The sequence below is a fragment of the Trichosurus vulpecula genome, chromosome 3, assembly GCF_011100635.1.
Source record: "Trichosurus vulpecula isolate mTriVul1 chromosome 3, mTriVul1.pri, whole genome shotgun sequence".
Lineage (NCBI taxonomy): Eukaryota > Metazoa > Chordata > Mammalia > Diprotodontia > Phalangeridae > Trichosurus > Trichosurus vulpecula.
The window spans coordinates 416,801,454-416,820,355 of NC_050575.1; the positions used below are offsets into that span (position 1 = coordinate 416,801,454).

An 18,902-nucleotide genomic window follows, 5' to 3' on the forward strand; every position below is an offset into this window, starting at 1 on the left:
TAACGGAACAAAATCACAATTTCATTTTTCCTTCTAGAACAGACTGGGAAGTCACATGTGGACCTTCTTTTAAGCCAAGCTGTATGAAATATTCTGTGCTGCATTTACTAGAAACAATCAAATCTAATTAAAAGCAAATGTCATTTGTGGAAACACATTCAGCAAAGGCATCTCAGCCCACAGAAACCTTCATCCTGGGGGAGGCCCGTGTGCGTGCGCTGCTGCTGCAGACAACATTCAGTAACTTCAGCTTGGTCTCTTCCCTAACAAACTTTTATTTTAAGAAAGAAAGAAGGGAGGGAGGGGAGGAGAAGAGAGAGAAAGGGAGGAAGAGAGGAAGGCTGAGAGCAGAGGGAGAAGGGATTAGCACTCGCGTGGAGGCGCAGTCAGAATCCTCAGACACCCCCTTTTTCTGCAGACTCTTCCCCTGGGCAGCATACCTCCCCTGTGAGGCTGGGGTGAAGGACTCCTTCCCTGCCAGTCTGTCTGGCGTCCCTTGGGCCTTTCATGACTCTCACCTGCGCAGTTGGCCAGGCACCAATACAACCTCATCTGAAGAGTTCTCACAGTCTCTATGCATGACTACCGTCAAGAAGTCTTCTCTGCTCTCTGAAACACACCTTCATGCGTGCTTGTAGACCAATTATTACTGAGGAAGAAAGAGGGAGAGAGAAGACTGGTGTGTTCATTTGGCTCCTTCAGAGCAGCCCAGGGGGAGTTGCTGGCTTGGTAGTTAGCTGCAGATGGCCAAGAATGAGACTCCAAGGGGCTGAGTAAGACAAGCCCCAAAGCCCTTGTATACAGACCCAAAGCTTTCCAGGTGGCCCTGGGCCCTCCCTCCTTGTATCCTGCACATAGTGGGAGGAACATTCCTGTGCTTTCAGCCTGTCTTCTTCTCCCAAAGAGCTGAAAGTCACTTCCAAAAGTCTATCAATCACCAGGAGACATGGACCTCTCCATCAAACCCAAGATCAAACAAGAAGCTTTACTCCAGTGGAGACCCTCAGTTAAAAACCCAGAGCCAGGGGACTGATGGGGAAAGCCCCCTGAAGACTAGAGCAACTGTCCCAGGATAGAAGGGGCTAACTCAGGAGGTAGCAGTCTTCCTTCTCTCCACAAGCCCCAGAAGGCATTACTCACATCCAAGTGACCCAGTCTCTCTGCAGCCACCTGCAAAGCCCCCTCCTTTCTGGCACTTTTATCATTGAATATCATGATCCCAAGCGCTGCCAATGGCCTCCACTCCTCACTGGGGCACACTCTCTGCTCCCAAATTAAGCTTACATGCCTGAGAACATCCCTGCTCTTTCCTGTCTCTCCCCATCTTGGGAGAGGACCTCTGAAATGTAGTGCAGACACCAGAGGCAGTTGTCCCACAAGGCCCCCGGCCAGTTGGCCACCTCCCACAGCCCTGTCCAGCTCAGGAGGGCCCCTGGGGGATGGACACCAGAGTCACTCATGTGCCTGCTATCCCTAGTTGTTGGCGTTCAGTCATTCCAGCCATGACTGATACTCTGTGACCCCATTTGGGGTTTTATTGGTAGAGATACTGGAGTGCTTTGCCATTTTCTTCTCCAGCACATTTCACAGATCAGGAAACTGAAGCAAACAGGGTGAAGTGACTTGTCCAGGGTCATACAGCTAGTACATATCTGGAGTCATATTTGAACTCAGGAAGATGAGTCTTCCTGACTCCAGGCCCAGCGCTCTGTGCACTGTGGCGCCACCTAGCGCCCATCCCATTATCCCCACCTGACTTCAATTAGCTCCCAGCTCAGGCAGTGGTCAAGTTTTTAGAAAAAGTGGTCACAACACAATGAAAGAAAATGCATGAAAATACCGTCATCAGGCTGGCCATCTTTATTTCAGACTATCGTTATGGAGAACATAGACTCAAGCTCCTTGACATGCAGGAAGGTTAGCAATACTACCAGAAAGGCCAGCGCTGGTGGAGTGGCCTTGGAAGCCTGGGCCCAGCATCCCCAGAGATGCAGACATGCGCCTGCCTTGTCCCCATCAGAAGGTCCTGAAAAGCTGGTTGGGAAGGTAGCCGAGGTGCAGGAACGAAGTCTGAGCCTCCTTTTCCAGGGCAGCCAGCTCTTGTACCGTCGGTGCCAAGATGTCCACGTGGCCTTTGTAGGTACCCCCTGCGCCATACACATGCACACAAAGAGCTCGTCAGCGAGGCACCCCCATCTCTAGCTGCCTCCCATCCTCACTTCCAAACCTCCTGCCTCTGTACAGGTCAGGAAGCCTCCAGCCTCGCCTGCCAGCCGCATGTCACCACAAGGTGAGGGCTCCCTCATCTTGGGATTTTCAATCTCTGGCCCAGACATAAAGGGAAGAAGCCATGAAAGGCCCACAGCTCCCAAGAAGATCCTGCTCTTAGGATCCAGGAAGAGGGAACCTGCTGGCCACTCCTCACACTAGATGCAGGGAGACAGGCCTGAGATTTCTCCCTCACTTCCCAGTCTGAAGGGCTCTGAGACCAAAGCGGGAGTCTGTTTGGGGTCATAAGCATCCCCTTTGCAACAGAAGCTGACCAGCAGAGAATACCTGGGCAAAGCCGGCTGATTAAACCAACCCATGCTAACACCTAGATGAGCTCACCCTGAAGGAAGAATTCCCTGATTTTGTTGGGAGGAGCAATTCTTGAGGATGGACCAATATGAGAGGGTCTGTGTCCAGGAAAAAAAAGGAAACCGCTTCTCCCCCTCTTGGCCTCCTGATCCCTCTGCCACATGGCCCCTCTCCCAGTGACTCCAACCCAGACTGGCATTACGAGTACAGCGGTTCAAATGCACTTTGGGGGAAATGAGGTTTGCATGCTGGCTTAAACCTAATCATTTCTAAAGCTGCCTCCAGGGATCACAAACAAGCTTTTGGAACACACCTCCAGGTGGCTACCACTGAGGCCTCTCCCCAGAATCCAGGCCACCCCACTCCCCACCAGTGCTCACTTCTGCCAAGCCCCAGATCACACGCACAGAAACAAAGGGACCCCCCCCTCCCCTTTTGGCTCCAGGACCCTAGGCCGGGCATTAGCTCACCCCCAGCTGCTCTCTTCTGCCCATAGGTCACCTTCCCATCAAATTCATCCACAGGGACTTTGATGTCTGGTTCAACTTGAGAGATGGTGCAGTTCAGGTGTTCCTCAATCTCAGAGAGCAGCTAAAGACACAAGAGCAGAAGCAGATTCATTTTAAGGAGAAATTTCCTTTCCCCCAAAGACAGATTCTGCCTGTCCCATCGTGACCTACTGTGCAGGGGTCTGCAATACCCACCCCCCTGAAGAGCAGCAGCCCCAACTCCCAAGTCCATGTCCAGCTGAAAGCAGACCTTGTTTCAAAGGCACAGCAGCTGTCAACATACTTGCCCACAACGAGCTGTGGACTCATTGGGGTTTGAGGTTAGGAAGTCAGTGATCACGTCTGTGGCTGCCCAGCAAGGGAGCGCTCCTACCTGCATCTCGTTGTACCAGATGGTGCAGCCACCGTCTTCCTTCAGCCTCGTGTTATAGCATCCCTTCCCACGGCTGCTGCACACATGGTACCAAACCTAAGTGAGATGGGAAGGGAGTGGAGAGCAAGCTCAGGACCAAACAAAATGCTAGGCTTCCCTCAGCCTCTGCAGGTCGATGAGCTGTGCTCCCACGGACAAGAGCAAAAGGCCAGAAACCACCCCCAAGTCCAGGGGCTCAGACCAGTAAGAGCCTCTGCAGAGCCAACCAGAAACGTCTCCAGCTGGTGGCAGGCACAGGCTGACATTCTCAAAGAAATGAAACAAGGAAAAACATTCGGCTTTGGGGGCATGCTGGAGAAATGCAGCCCAGGGAGGCAGGCTCAAGAATCTTTTGCAATGTTCGTTGGATGAATGCTTTTAACACTTTTCATTGGTTTACATCTTATTAAAGCTACTGTGAAAAATCAGATGCTGCACTTTTTATTCCAGAAGTTCATTCTCTTTTTTGCCTTAAGAATGTGAAGGAAAGACTTCTTCATAAAATTCTTTATTCTTAGAAGGTATATAACCAAATTCAGTTTAATGCAAAAAAACCCCAAAAAACCCCAAACCAAATACCCCCTCCATTTCAAATATTTAACTGTCCAATGCATGTATCAAAGAACGGTCATGCAGAAAGATTACCTTCTCCTTTTCAGTCGCCACTAGGGACACAGCCAAACCCATTCTGAAATGATTCAAGAGCCCAAGTCAGAATTTACCCTGAAGCACGCAAGTGGCCCAAGTCACCCCAGCCAACTCCCCAGGGACAGCGGTACCTTTCTGCTCGCCCAACTCGGCCAATCCGATGGACATAGTTCTGCTTTTCATCGGGAAGGGTGACATTTATGACTGAAAGTATAAACAATCATCACCAACGAGCCACCAGCTGCCCCCACCCCCACATTCCCAAATCCACTCCTCTGCCTTCTCTCCATCCTAAGGTCATTTCATACGCTCTTAAGTGGTATGCCTTGCAGTCCTTTCAAGTGACGGTCTACAAAGTAAGTTACTGTTTGAGTTATCTGTGAACCACAGAGTCATCATTTACCATAAGGAACCCCATGGATGTCGATCCCTCTGGCAGCCACATCAGTGCAAATCAGAAACCGTACATCTCCTTTCTGCAAAGAGAGGGAGAAGAGGGTAAGGCTATCGTTCACTCCCATTTGGAGACCAGCACAAACACCTGCCTTCCAAGGAAGTGAGTCCTCGAATGACAAATGAGTCACCAGCAGACAAGAAGTCCAGATGCCAGTGATTTACAAGGAGGACCAAACCTTGAATTCTCAAGCAGGTCCTTGACCTGCTACAATATGTAATTCTGACAAGTAAATCAATCCCTTCTCACTTTTCCTTTCCTTTCCCTTACCTAAAAGATCTTTCTTTGAACAGTAACTTAGAACAGGCAACATACATGGCATAGAATGGAGTGAGAAAAACTCAGATCTTGGAATCAGAAAACCTGCTTCCGGCCCCACCCAGCTCCAGGACCCATGAGCTTTCCCTCCCTGGCCTCTCTGAACCAACTCATCTGTAAAATGGAAATAACCCAATACGGCCCTCACAGCATGTAAGGGAGGAACTCTGTTTGTTTTTAAAAGTCCTATGAATGCAAGAAGTCACTAACTGGCCATCGTAGCGTAAGATGAAATGGTACCAAGCATGAGGGTTGTTTGTCCACCTGCTCACTACTTTTAGTGAAATGACTTCCCTGATGCTTCCAGGCCTGCGTTCATCAGGGCAGCTGGACTAAAGGAGCCCATTCAAAGACCCAGCATGGGAGGGGAGGAGCAGAGAAGCTGCCATCTCCCGTGGGCACCGAAGCCCCAGCAAAGACCTTCTAGCTGGAAGGGAGGAGGGGCAGCCAGCCCAGAACCCAGGACCCACAACAGCAGCACCCCCTGGACTTCCAGGCCCTGCTCTCTCTTGGGACCATGTCCAATACACAAAAGCCAAGGCCACAGTGGCCTCCTTCAGGCCATGCCCCATGGTCAGTACTGATGGAATATCTCATCAGAGCCTCACAACCACCTAGGCAGGGAGATGCTGTTCTTAACCCCATGGGGAAGAGAAGTAAACGGAGTCTGGGAAAGGGCTGGAGGCACTCTAGCCCCCTTTCATGTTCTGTTCCCCAGCCCGTGGTCACCACAGGTCAGCACTGCCCAGAGCACACAAAATGACTAATGAGTCTAATAGCCCACCCATCATCACAAGCCAGGCCTCCAGCAACATTGTCCTCTGGCAATGATCTGTCCTAAGACTGTCATCAGAGAGATGCACACTGGGAAGGAAGGCGGTGGGGGGCCTGGAACCACTGACAGACAGACAATCCAGGAGGCCCTCATGGAAGGTCCCAGATGTGTGGGGAGTACAGGAAGAGAAGGTACAGGTGGTAGCAATCAGTATTCCTGGAGGAGATCCAGCATGGTCAGAGCAGTGTGGGGATGCACCCAAAGGCTAATGAGCCTGCCCAGGGCAGGGAAAAGGGGCTGATCTGAAACCTGGATTCAAGTCCTGGCTCCAAGACTTCCTACACATGTGACCCTGAGCAGTTCACTGCCCCATCCTGTACAATGGGGCTCATCTATCCCAGGGCCTGCCACCTTCTGGCAGCAGCCCTGCTCTGGAGCCAGCCCTTCCTGCTATGGGAGGACCAAGAAACAGTCTGTTCCAGGGTTCAGTACCTTAAATCTCTCCAAGTTTTGCTTCCTCTCATGTGGCTTTCTGTCACCATGAAGACAAACACAAGAGAACTGGTGTCCTTTCTTGTCTGGACCTAGCGAAAAGCACATTCAACACCGAGCCTTAAGAATTGTGACACAGATGACTGTCTCAGGAGGTCCCCCAAATCACCACCAAGCATGGCAAGCCCAACATTGGATGGAGGGGAAATCCAACCGAGATGAACCCCAAAGGGCAGGAAGCAGAGACCAAGAGGGCCAAGGCCAGTGCATGGGCCTCCCTTCTGCAGCACGTCTCTCACTGCCAAGCACCCTGGCCCATGTGGACCGCCAGGGAAGAGTGGGAGGAAGCCCAAAGGCTTCAGGCCAGCTGAGGGGTCTTCACAACATCCAGCACTCAATCACCAAGTGCCGATGTTGGTTAGAGGAGAGGCAGGACTTACCAAGGCTGGGACAGAAAAATGATAAAGTAGACACAAGAGCTTAAACCCCCAATAGCCTCCTCAGGTTGCTCAGGATGAGGGTACAGCCCCCTAACCTAACAGTGCCCCCAAATTCCTAAGGATGTCTTCTCAGGGAGGGAAAGTCCAAATTCATTGGGTACACGGTGAGCTCCTGCAGACCTTGGGTCTGGGTGTGGATGCTGCCCTTAGCTTCAAAGGAGAGGCTGGAGCGGGGCGGGGCTGCTCAAGCTTGGGGACTTTTCCTCCATAAACACCAGACCCTTAGAAACCCAGGCAGACAAGAAGGAAGCATCTGTTAAAGAAGCATCCCTTTGGAACAAGGCAGACATGCTTCTCTAGAGACCATGCATCAGAACGTCAGACAGGCTGTTCTGCCTAAGTTTATCGGGGGAAAATTTCCCCCACCCAGCATGGGAGCCAAAGGTAAGGATCCAGACCTGGTTACCATACAAGCCAGTAAAGGTAGCAAATGTCTTGGAATTCTGACTATGCACTTCTGCAAGGTGTCTAACCAGTCAATCAGAGAAACATTCATGGCCTATTCTGAGTGAGAAAAACTTGCCTCCTCCTTGCTGCATGAAGTACTGCTCCAAGTTATCACAGTCGATCTTCGTCCTACAGAAGATAATCGCTTGATCCATCTTGTGTTCCTTGATGGCCCGGACAGTGTACTCCCCCTTCAGGATCTTTATGGCTTCAGACCACATCTCTGAAAGCAAACACAGAAGAGACAAGACTCCAGCTGAACACTGGCAAGCACCAAGACAGCCCTACGGTAACAATCAGGGCTCGAGCCTCCAGCCATGCCGGGGCCTGGAAAATACAGGCAGATGAATGTGTTTACACACAGAAAATGCAGACATGTGCTATATGTAAACACACTAAGAGTGTGTGTGTGTAAAAATCCCCAGCCCTACGTTGCTTCCTTCCCAACTTAATGCTGCTGTAGCTAAAACAATCTGAAAGATAACATTAGCAAGCTGTGTGCTGAGCTTTGCCTGTGACTTAGATGGAGCTGGGATTTCGTCAGATGGGTCAGCGGTCAGCCTTCTCATCCTGGCTAAATCCCTGGGCAGTGAGGTGTCACAGTGGGTAGAGGGCTGGGCATGGAGTCAGGAAGACCTGAGTTCAAATCTGCCCTCAGACACTTACTAGCTGTGTGACCCTGGGCAAGGCACTTTACCCCATTTGCCTCAGTTTCCTCATCTGCAAAATGAGCCGGAGAAGGAAACGGCAAACTGCTCCGGTATCTCTGCCAAGAAAACCACAAATGGGGTCACAGAGTCGGACACGACTGAACAACAACAAAGTCTTATTAAGTTTTTCATGTATACTCCAGTGAGGATCCACCTTGAATTGTGCATGCCGCCTTCTTCTTGACTCTTGTGCTATCTCTATTTGGCAAAGTGACCCACAAAATGGCCAAATTTGTTTGTCATTTTTGAAAAGTAATCTGTGAGCCTTTTGCTCTTTGGAATGCTAAATGTGACAAGATTACTGAAAAACAGAATTACAGCTTTTTTGGGGACGACCAGACTATGATTTCATCTCTACTGTGAACTCCTAGCATGGAAACCCTCTCCATCGATGGCAAATGATAGCAGCTCCTGCATAATTTAGTCCTAGAGAGCTACCCTGGGCACTAAATGAGTTGCCCTTGGTCAGATGGCTATCATGTGTCAGAGCAGGACTTGAACCCAGGCCTTCCTGACTCCAAAGACACACTGTGTTGCCTCTCACAGACATTTCTTCACTCTACAAAACCTTCTACCCCACCTTCTGCCTCACAATGGGAAATAACTAGAAGCAGCTCTCAGTTGTCTGCTGCAATATTTTAAAATTCCATCACCAAGTGTATCAGGCCAGTGGCCAACCTGCTGGTGGCCCTAAATGAAGTATGTTGTGGTGGAGTCATTTTTCAGTTGTGTCTGACTCTGTGACCCCCTCTGGGGTTTTCTTGGCCAGGATACTGGAGTGGTTTGCCATGTCCTTCTGCAGCTCATCTGACAAAGGAGGAAACTGAGGCAGACAGGGTGAAGTGATTTGCCCAGGGTCACACAGCTAGTAAATGCCTGAGGCCAATTTTGAATTCAGGTCTTCCTGACTCCAGGCCCAACGTTCTAGTCACTGCACCACCTAGCTGCAAAGTACAGTTTTATTTTAATATTAATCAAAGCAAATTAATCACAAAGTACACTGGGAGGAGGAAGAGCACTGGGGAAGAGAATGTATCATGCATTTCAAAACTGAAATAACTTTCAGGTGATTCACTCTTTTAGATTAAATGGTTAGATTCAAATGAAATTCATGCCCACTGCAGAGACATCAGCCTAACAATCCTCATAAGGAAAAATGGCCCTTTTGCTGGCCCAAGAAAGTCCACTGCCCAGACAAGGACAAACAATTCAATGAAGGACATTCCACTGCCTTGGTCCACCAGGACCTTATGCTTAGACAGGTACCAGAGATGGCCAGTGAGGAGGCCCAGGAATGGAGAAAGAGTGCCAGGTGGCCCACACCAAAAGCCATCTCTTATCTCCAGTACTCTACTGCTGATGCCCGGGCATGAGTGGTGATCCATGGCACTGGAGAGACACGTGGGGGGCCAGGTTGGCTGCAGTAACCCCTGCCAAACCTCCTCCCCAGTCACTGCCCCTACCCACCCACACACCTACCTTCCCCACTCCAAGGACACATCTGCTAAAAATGCCCATCTTTTATTGCTACTGGGCCTAAACTGTAGTAGTGACCATGAGAAAGCTTCTCTTCCCACGAACCCCTTGGGCCACCATTGCTGTCAGATGGTCTAGCCCCCTAATTATTTACAGAGGCACTCAGGGCGCCTTCATCTCTTCTCCCCTACCCTTCAAAATCCCCAAATGTCCCCCACCTTCTGCTCCAGCCTCAGAGCAAGGTGACTCTTCCCTTCTCTGAAGGCAGGTCCTTGGCTTGGGTCTACACCCTCCCACCTCTGTAAGCACCTGGGTCTTCCCATCATTCTTTCAGTCACATCCTCTATTCCTCATCTCAGCTTCTTCTCCAGTGCCTACAAACCAGCCCTCAGCATGCTCCCTGCTCATCCTTCTTCAAAGCTCAGCAAAGGGGCTGCCTCCCTGCCCTCCCAGACTCTACCAGCGTCCCCTCCAAGATTATCCCTGATTTATCCTAACTCTATCTTGTTGTAACTGTTATCTATCTATTGGCTTATGAGCTCTGAGAGGACAGGGACATATTTGGTGCTTAATAAATGCATTTGTATAAAGGTATCCAGTACCTCCTTCCCCTTCCGCACAGTGCAGTCCCCAGTGTAGCCTGATGGCAGGAATGATTTTGTCTTTCTAACCCCAGGGCCTGGCACAGAGCCTCAGGGTCATAATGGGGCTTAACTGAATGTATGGGGTCAGAAGCTGGCGGCTGAATGGCCCAGAGAGGCCAAAAGGCAGGTTTCAGAGGCAAGGGGAGAGCCCCGCTGGCCACAGATGAGGCCCCAAGGGGTGCCAGGCTGCCATGGACCATGAGGGATAAGACTGACTCAGTCTCCTGTGACCTGCGCTGCAGGATCTGAATCCTTCACCGTGTACTTCAAAGCTCACCCTCACTCACCGGGGCTGTTGGCGCCAGGTCTGGTGTTATCTTTTGCATGGACTTCATCAGTCTACCAAAAACAAAAACCAGTATTTGAAACAAGCATTTTTAAAAATACACATAACATGTGTGCACACACATACGCGCACACACACACGAATGCACATGCAGACACACACACACACACCCCATTAGGCTACTTTGCTCCCTGTTGTTTAGTCTTTGGGGAAGTAAATGGCTTAGAACAGGCATTTTAATTTCTTAAATGTCCGCAAAGCACAGGCTCCACGAATAATGGACGGCAGGGGCACCGAAGCAGGAGCCAGGAAATCAGGGCTGGGACCAGATGTCCTCAGGCCCCTTCCTGGTTCATCACTTCTGGAAAGCTGTCAGTACACAGGCAACAAGCCCTTTCTACTGGTCAGGAGGCAGCCTGGTGGTCCTGTGTCCCCTCAGGGTGTCCCCCAAGTCTCAGCAGCCTGAGTTTCTGGGGTGCTGTGTCACACCACTGACTCAAGGTCAATATGGCTGGTGCAAACACATGAAGGTAAAAAAGATGGCATGGCACCCTTGGGAAACAGCCCCTAGCTCAGTCTGGGAAGACCCCATGCAAGGGAGCCCAGTTCAGGAGGCTTTGAATGCCGAGCCAGAGCAAACCAGGAGCCACAGACAGTGCTGGAGCATGACAGGGACCTCACAGGCCTGAGCCCCCAGGAAGCTACACAACAGGTCCTGGGGAGCACTAAGGGGACCTCGACTGGACAGGCAGAAGCAGAATTCAGACACTGCCTGGAGACGAGGGTAAAAGGCCAGGACGCCTCCATGACTACAGACTCAACCAAACAGACAATGTGGAGAAAGGGGGAGGTTAGAGGCCAAATAAGAGGAGCTCTGTCTTGGCCAAGGCCCTGGAATTTAGGGGTGACATGGCCAACCCGTACACTAAAGGAATCCCAATAAATGGCCACGCAGGTTATACCCGAAGCCTTCCAAGGATGGGGACCTCCCCCACCTTGGGGCAGCTGTTCCCCTTTGGGGCAGCTCACAGCGAGCCTGCCAAGAAAGAGAACAAGCCTAATCCTGCTCCCACGGGACGTCCCTTCCCATACTTGAACACAGGCTTCTCTCCTCCAGGCTAAACAGGGCCAGTAACTGAAACAGACAGGAGCCAAGGCAATCACCAAAGGGGAGGGGGCCAGGAGAGTACTCTGGGTAGACCCCAAATCGAGGAGACTGGTGACAGGCTAGCCAAGGGCCTGAAAAGCAGGCCACGGGGGTATGAGGAAAAGGAAAAGAGCATGTTCAAGGGAGACCAGAGGTCTGGAGGGGGTGACCCTCCCCTCTTCACTGGCTTGGCCCTGGAGGGCGGGGGATGCTCCAGGACACAGTGGAGGCCCTCAGGGATCTCATTCAGCCACATCTGGCCTGCTCCCAAATCTCCCCCTCCCTCTCCTCTTCCACAGCTGCATTCTCAGACAAAGCCTCCCCTTCCTCTCCCGACCTGACATTCTCTGAGCCCAGCCCAAGAGGCGCCCCCTCCATGGGGCCTGTCCTCATGGCCTCAGCCTCCACCATCCCACTGAAACCAGTCTGTGTTTACTTGCTGCAGCTCCGTGCCTCTCTTCCTCCTATAGCAGGTAAGCTCCCTGAGGGGAGGGACCATTTCCCCTGGTCTCTGCATCCCCGCAAGCCGGTCATCCATCTATCCAGCTGGCTCCTCTAGCAGTCATTCTATTCATGAGCACTTATTAAGCACCCACTGTGTGTGAGGCACTAACCTATGGAATTTGGGGCTCAACTCTACAATCCTCATACCTAAGTACTGGCAGAGCCAAGTCTGTCATTTTAAAAGAAACACAAGCTCTCCAGCAACTGCCCCTCCCCTTCCCTCACACATTTTTGGGGTAAGGAGAATGAAATCACCAGGTTAACTAAAGACTGAGCCTAGAAGGAACCTGACCCGCTAATTACTGAGCAGGAACTTGCCCTGTTGGGCAAGTGAGCGCAGGGTGTGGCCCATCTGACCCCACCTGACAGATAATGAAGGACAAAAGGCTGCCCAAGGCCGCAGAGAGAGCTGCCCACCCCCAAAGGCAGGGCCACATACTCGGATGTGGTTTTTGCCCAGCCTCTCCCACAGTCTGTCCGTTTTGGGATTCACAGGAACAACAACGTGGTGCACGGTTTCGGGGACTGAATCCTCTCCTTTCAAATCAACCCAGGTAGGGAAATGCATGATCTTTTCCGAAAGCTTCTTGACATCAAAAGAGTGGAGAGTGGCTGAGCAGACAATGACCTGAAAGCAAAAAAGACAGGGCCATAGTCCCACCTATGAACAGCCCTGACACCCCAAACCCCAGGCCATTTATAAATGCCTCAGAGGCCCCTGCCCTTCAAAGGCCAGAGTCTGTAACCACGTCACCAGCACCAAAAGAAACGCTGTGATAAACTCAAGAGATGTACCTCTGGGAGCCCCCCTAAAATTAGTGGAGAGTCCCTCAGGACAGCACTACGGAGCACGGGGGGTGGGGTTGAATGAGGTTCCCAAGTGGGCGACACCATCCTCTGGAATTATGGGGAGGGGTGATAGTTGCCTGGGGTACAATTGGGGGGCACTGAATAAAAATAAGGGGATTCTGGAAGTGTAAGGAAAAAAGGGAAGAACATTTTGAAAAACCATTCATACATGTTTCATCTGTTGTCTAAGAGGGTTAAAGTCAAAATGATTACATTATTTTCCAAATAAATAAATAAATACAATCTATAACTGGTAAGTGGTAAGTCTGCTGACAGGTCTTAACAAGCAAGTGTTGGCAGGCGAGTGTCACAAATTGTTGGGAAGTCCAGCATGCATCAACAGGAATATGTGTGTGTAATGACTGTTTTACAACATGATACTATACAGTTACATGATGCAATGTTGCATCATTAAAATTTTAATGCAGGAAAAAACCCACCACTTTACAATATATTACTAAATTTAAAATGTCATTTTTTTAAAAAATATTTTATATATTTTTTGAAATGAGGCAAATTTCAAAAAAAAAATATTAAAGGATTAAAGAAAGTAGATTTCTAGGGGGCGTGCTGGGTAATTTTTTTTTAAAAGGGGGCAGTAAGCCAAGTAAGTTTGGGAACCTCTGTGCTAGAGCTTTTTAGAATTACTGTTCTTATTCCTAGCTCCCAGGGCCATAGAACTCTGAAGGCTGCTTCCCCATCCTGGTGGCCTTTGTGCTGGGCAGGGCTCACAGGCCATTGGAGCTGGGCAGCTAAGAAAAGACAGAAAACAGCCCCCAAGGGCCAGCCCCCTGCTCCAGAAGAGAGAGTATGAGTTCAACAGGATGAAAAAGGCATTAGATATGCTTTGTACCTGAAGTCTTTTTCCATCAGAAGTAATCTGAGGAATCTGATTGTGAATCCTATTGATGAAGTCAGAATAGCCCTGGGAAAGAAGCCCATCCTGCAGGGAAAAGAAACAGCAACACTTTCCAGAAGTAGGCCACATCATCTGGGCCCAGCACTGACCTCCTGAGCCAAGTGGGAGAGGAACTACTGCCCACAGTCTGTGATCCCACAGCTTCCAGCACCACACTGGGGCGACTCAGGAAGCACTCAGGTCTTTGGATTAAACCAAATTTTAATTATTCCTTTTATTTTCAAAAGAAGCAGACTCTCTTATGAGATCTAAGTCATGAATTAGATCTTAGACTCCCCACCACTAAAACCATCTCCCCCCTGCCCCAAACCAAAGACTAGAAGTTGGTTTTCCCAAATGCGTCCCTGGCCCCCAACCCCATCCAAGAACCCAGGTGGGCTCCTACTCACGGCTTCATCCAGGACCAAGAATCGAATCTGGGATAAGTTGAGTTTCCCAGTGGACACCAAGTCATCCAGTCTTCCTGGAGTGCCAACCACAATATCCACCTCAAGGTCATGAGGGGAGAAGCAGAGTCAGTACAAACAGTGAAGAATGCCCACAAGGTCACAGTCAGGCACAAAGCAAGGGACGGACAGTAAGAGAAGTGATAGCAAACCAGTGAGTCCTTAATAACCTGAGCCACAGCCCAGAGTGCTAAGGAGATCACTGTCGTGAGGCCTGGAAGGAAAAGCTGTACTTGCAGCTGATTTTTCTTCCCTACATTTCTATTAAAATGAATTTTCAGCAAAAACCAGACGAATGACACCATAACCTGAATACCCACTGATGAGAAGAATACTGATGAGGATACCTAGATGAGAAAACTAGATGAGATTCACTGAGGTGGAATGACTATGCTCAATGTCACATGACTAGGAAATGATAGAGCCAGACCAAGGCAGCTAAAGATGCAGGATCCTGTTATCTCCTCCTGAAGCTCTGCAGACAGGACACCAGGCTCTCCAACCCTAGTGGGTACCACCTAGCTACAAGGGCTAAGGGTGCAGCTGTCCTGGGAGCAGCCTGGTCAGGCCCAGCACCAGGCTATGGCCACAGAGCAGTCGGCGTCAGCAACGCCAGAGGTCCAAAACCCGGAGAGGCTGTAATCTGAGGCAGCAGAGAGAGCACCCAAACGAGGGCCTTCCCAGATTCTTAAGTTCTGATGCAGTCAAGGCCTCTGAAAATCAGAGTTTGATCTGTCCTCATGCATTTGTCAGCCACTCCCACGACTGAGTGGCAGCTCTGGTCCTCCAGGCCTGCTGGACATCTGCAGGAAGACTGAGGCTATGGGGCTGATGCCCTGGCTTCATTAATGCTGGCGCTCAGGGCAGCTGAGGGCTGCTGCTGCCAACCCACTGCAGTTGTGCATAAAGGGGCCCAGAGAGCACCTGCGCCCTGAGCCCCCAACATCAACAGGGCTCTGCCCGGCCCTGTGCATGTCCTCCATAAACAGGAACACACTGAGGACGTGGGGCTCAACGGCTACGCGCCAATCCAGCCTGAACTGTGCACAAGCCCTTCCCGCCTGAGGCCTCAGTTTCCTAATCTGTAAAATGGGTGACATCTGGGGTCTCTCTCCTGGCTCTTGACCTATGGCTCTACAGACTGAACACAGGCAGCTGATTAACCCTGAGGAAACACGATGGAAGAGCGTATCGTTCCAACACGGCATCCACAGGTGCAGACACTCAGTCAAATTACCAAATGAGTAAGCAAACTCCTCCTCCCTCCCACCTGTCCCCTCTTCCATACACAGCCTTTCAGCGTCTGCACAGCAGCTGCCAGAGGACCTGGGGCTGGAGCCACACTCAGGTAGCCCCAGGTTCCAATCCTGCCTCAGCCATTTACTGGCCGTGTGACCTTGGCCAAGGCCCTTCACCTCTGCTTGCCTCAGTTTCCTCATCTGTAAAACAGGGATGATAAGAGACCCTCCTCCGAGGGCTGCTGTGGGATCAGCTGAAACAAGTGCTGGAAAGCCCTGTGCGCACCTGAAAGCGCTACACAAACACACCATTATCCTCACTGCCAGTGGAAGCATTTGACAGTGACTGAGGGAAAGCAAAGCTTTTCTCCAAGAGCTCCTGTCCAAATCAAGTCTAGGATGACACTTTGCTGCAGAGCCCCGCTGCCTCCTGGCACCCCCATGCTGCGTCCCCCCACCCCCACCCCCCTGCAGTCCGGCAGCCTCCCTGCGGCCCCCCTGTGGCCCATGGACCACAGAGAGCTCGGGGAGGACGCACCCATGACAGATACACCGGGCCCTCCCACCTCCTCATCTGTCTCATCACACATGGTGCTTTGTATGTTGTCTGCCCCATTAGACATGAATAAATGTTTGTCCTCCATTAGAACGGAGCGCCTCAAGGCAGGCAGACCCTCCCACAGAAGGCGAGGAGGAGGAGGCCAGTATGGGCAGGGCAGCAAGGTTGGGGGGAGGGTTGCTGCTGACGTGAAGAGAAGAGAGCAGATGGAGGAAGACTTGCAGGTGGACTTAGCCACTGGGCCCCCTGGCCAGAGAACTCACCCCCTGCTCCAGGACAGAGAGCTGATCCCGGGCTGCCACACCACCAATTATCAGAAGCTCTCTAAGAGAAAGAAGAAAGCAAAGATCACACTGGAGGTACTGGAGAACAAGACACAGGCCCAGTTGGGGCCCTTTATCAAGGCCCACTGTGTCCCTAAAAATCAAGCACATCCTCGGCTGGCGCAGAGCAAACTACAAGTCAGGGGGTACAGGACACACACACAGTCTTCTCTTCCAAGGACCCAGAGGGGTCCACAGCATCCTGGACTTCCCTTCCCCCGCTCCTGCCCCAGAGTTTTCTACCCAAACCCCACTTCCTCCAGGAAGCCTTCCCTGATGTCCCACACCCCAGTCTGGGATGGCCTCACCTAGCATTTGTCTGCACCTCATAGGCACTTAAATACTGTTTTGGGTGGTGGGGATACTATATAGGTGGTGTTCCCTTTATTAGGACATAGCTACAAGGTGGACCACAAGGCTCCCTCCACATCAGGAACCAGTCAAAGTTTTCCCAGGCCCTTCTGACAACCCCCTGACACTCTTTCCTACTGTTTCCTGTCCCAGGAGGTTGAGAGGTGGAAGAGCCTTCAGAAGGCAGGAGGCCCCCAAGTCTGCCCTGCTCCTGGGAAAGATAACCGGTGATAACCAGTAGAATTAGGAAGGACTAGGGCACTTTCCCCATCGCCATCCCAGAGCTCCAGCTCTCCATGTCCAGGGTCTGAGCTGGCTAGGACAGTCCTGCATGTCATAGAAAGACATCCCCCATCCCTCCCTATCCCACCAAAAGTAAACCCAGCACCCTGACTTTCCATAATTGCTTGCACACACACGACATTTTGTGGGTCTAAAGCGTGTTCTTATCTTTTGATGCACAAATCTACATAGAACATTCACCAAACCGGTGCCTCATCTGTCCCCATGAAGGAGCAGAGAGTCACAGCCCACCACTCAGCCCAAGAAGCTGCAGCAGAGGCTCTCATGCCAAGGAAGTAATGGGGCAGTAATTTGCCCTAGACCAGGGGTAGAGAACCTAGGGCCTCAAGGCCCCATGTGGCCTTCTAGGTCCTTGGGTGTGGCCTTTTGACTAAGTTCAAGTTACGCAGAACAAATCCTTTAGTTAAGGGGCTTTGTCTTGTGAAGTTTGAATTCAGTCAAAGGGCCTCATCCATGCTCTAGAGGCTGCCAAAGCTAGGGACTCCTTTCTACTGGGCAGGACAGAAGCTTCCCTTGCACAAAAACCAGATGCCCTAACCCTCCAACTTGACGCTGCCAGAGGCCAAAGGAAGAAAGGCTGGGGAGCAGAGGTAATCTGGGAGCAAGCAGGCCACACTCGGCCTCTTGAAGGGATGTGAACTCTGCCAGTAAATTAGCACCAAACCTTGTCAGTGCCCATATTCTGAAAAACTTAAACAGTTTTACACTTGAAAATGCCTCTTGGCAGAAAAAAAAAGCCTACACTTTGGTTCTGGGCCTGTTAGCTGAGCCTGATGACCACCTGAGTCACTCCAACCCTCAGGAGGCTCCCAAACCACCAGAACATCCCTCTGTGCTACCCCAGATCTAACCCCCAGCCACCAGCATGTCCCTCGGTGCTCCCCCAGATCTGACCCCCAGCCACAATGAAGAGCCCCTAAAGGACATGTGCTTAGGAAGACTGCCGGGGAGGCTATTTACCTCAGCTTTGGGTTATCCACATATTTTTTAAACTGCTTGACATTATTCAAAGTCTGCTCTGCCAACTCCCGGGATGGCTCCACAATGAGGGCCTTGGGAGCATTGGGAAGAAACTTGGTCTGCGCCACCTGGGCACTTCCTGTGAGAAGAAGAAACAACTGATGGTCCTGATGGGGAGGGCAGGCCAGGACGGCGCCCCCAGCCCAGCTCCATGTTGGCTCACTTCAAAGGCTTGGCACTTGTCCAGTATGTCTGGGAGGCATCATTTACCCAGTGCATTCCCTGTTAGTACAAGACCTGGGCCCAAAAGCTTCCCAGCTGGGAATGAATGAATTCCTAAAGGCCTTTACGAAGATGAGCTAACCTTGCCCCATGTGAATGCTGACCTCATTAATGTTGTTTCACAGTGACCCTTCCTAATACAATAGAAGGGAGCCCCACAATTTAAAAATAAATACATAAATGAAGCCCCTCCACTTCCAGGTGGAAAATGTCAAATGGCAATGGTCAGGTCCCTCAGCATGGCCTGTGCCCTGAACAAGGGCTGAGTCATCCAGAGCACTGGCGATGAACTGCTGGGGGATGGGGTTGGGGGAAGGTCCCAGGAGGGGCCAGGGAAGAGTTTTTGCAGAGGTCTGGGGCCAACACCACTGGAGCCCTCTGTGTGTGAGGGGAAGATGGAGAGGTGCTGTTGTGCCTGCCCAGCCCCCGCCAGCCAAAAGAACCGCCAGGTTCCCACTCTGTTACCAATCTAAGACAGATACAAGAATCTACTACCAGCCAGCAATGACCTGCCTATTTATCACACTGTTCCCAAGAAACTCAGAGTCTGGGTATCACAGTCTCACCCACCAGTTCCCCAGGACAGCTGTTCATAGCTCTCTGGCCTCCCATCACAAAGACCCCAGCACAATACCTGTGTGCTGAGATTTCACAACATGGCCATCAGAAGCCTTGCAGAGCCCAACAAATCCGTCTTTGGGGGGAAATTTAAATTCTTCTTCACCGAAGTTAAATTTTAGTTCAGCATTCTAAGAGAAGGAGAGGAAAAA

At 51.0% G+C, this 18,902-nt stretch overlaps 1 protein-coding gene across 1 annotated transcript in view; it reads right to left on the reverse strand.

The window, feature by feature from the left end:
• Positions 1-1,837: 1,837 nt before the first annotated feature.
• Positions 1,838-18,902, reverse strand: part of DDX1 (DEAD-box helicase 1) — a 33,197-nt gene continuing 16,132 nt past the window's right edge. The window contains exons 12-26 of the mRNA XM_036750998.1: positions 18,767-18,881; positions 17,851-17,989; positions 16,177-16,237; positions 14,060-14,158; positions 13,605-13,694; positions 12,342-12,530; positions 10,253-10,304; positions 7,212-7,358; positions 6,189-6,280; positions 4,553-4,625; positions 4,281-4,353; positions 4,147-4,189; positions 3,463-3,558; positions 3,051-3,171; positions 1,838-2,147 (exon numbers count right to left, since the gene is read on the reverse strand). Of these exons, the coding sequence (XP_036606893.1) occupies positions 2,017-2,147; positions 3,051-3,171; positions 3,463-3,558; positions 4,147-4,189; positions 4,281-4,353; positions 4,553-4,625; positions 6,189-6,280; positions 7,212-7,358; positions 10,253-10,304; positions 12,342-12,530; positions 13,605-13,694; positions 14,060-14,158; positions 16,177-16,237; positions 17,851-17,989; positions 18,767-18,881 (1,521 nt within the window). The 3' untranslated portion in view covers positions 1,838-2,016. The remainder of the gene's footprint in view (positions 2,148-3,050; positions 3,172-3,462; positions 3,559-4,146; positions 4,190-4,280; positions 4,354-4,552; positions 4,626-6,188; positions 6,281-7,211; positions 7,359-10,252; positions 10,305-12,341; positions 12,531-13,604; positions 13,695-14,059; positions 14,159-16,176; positions 16,238-17,850; positions 17,990-18,766; positions 18,882-18,902) is intronic.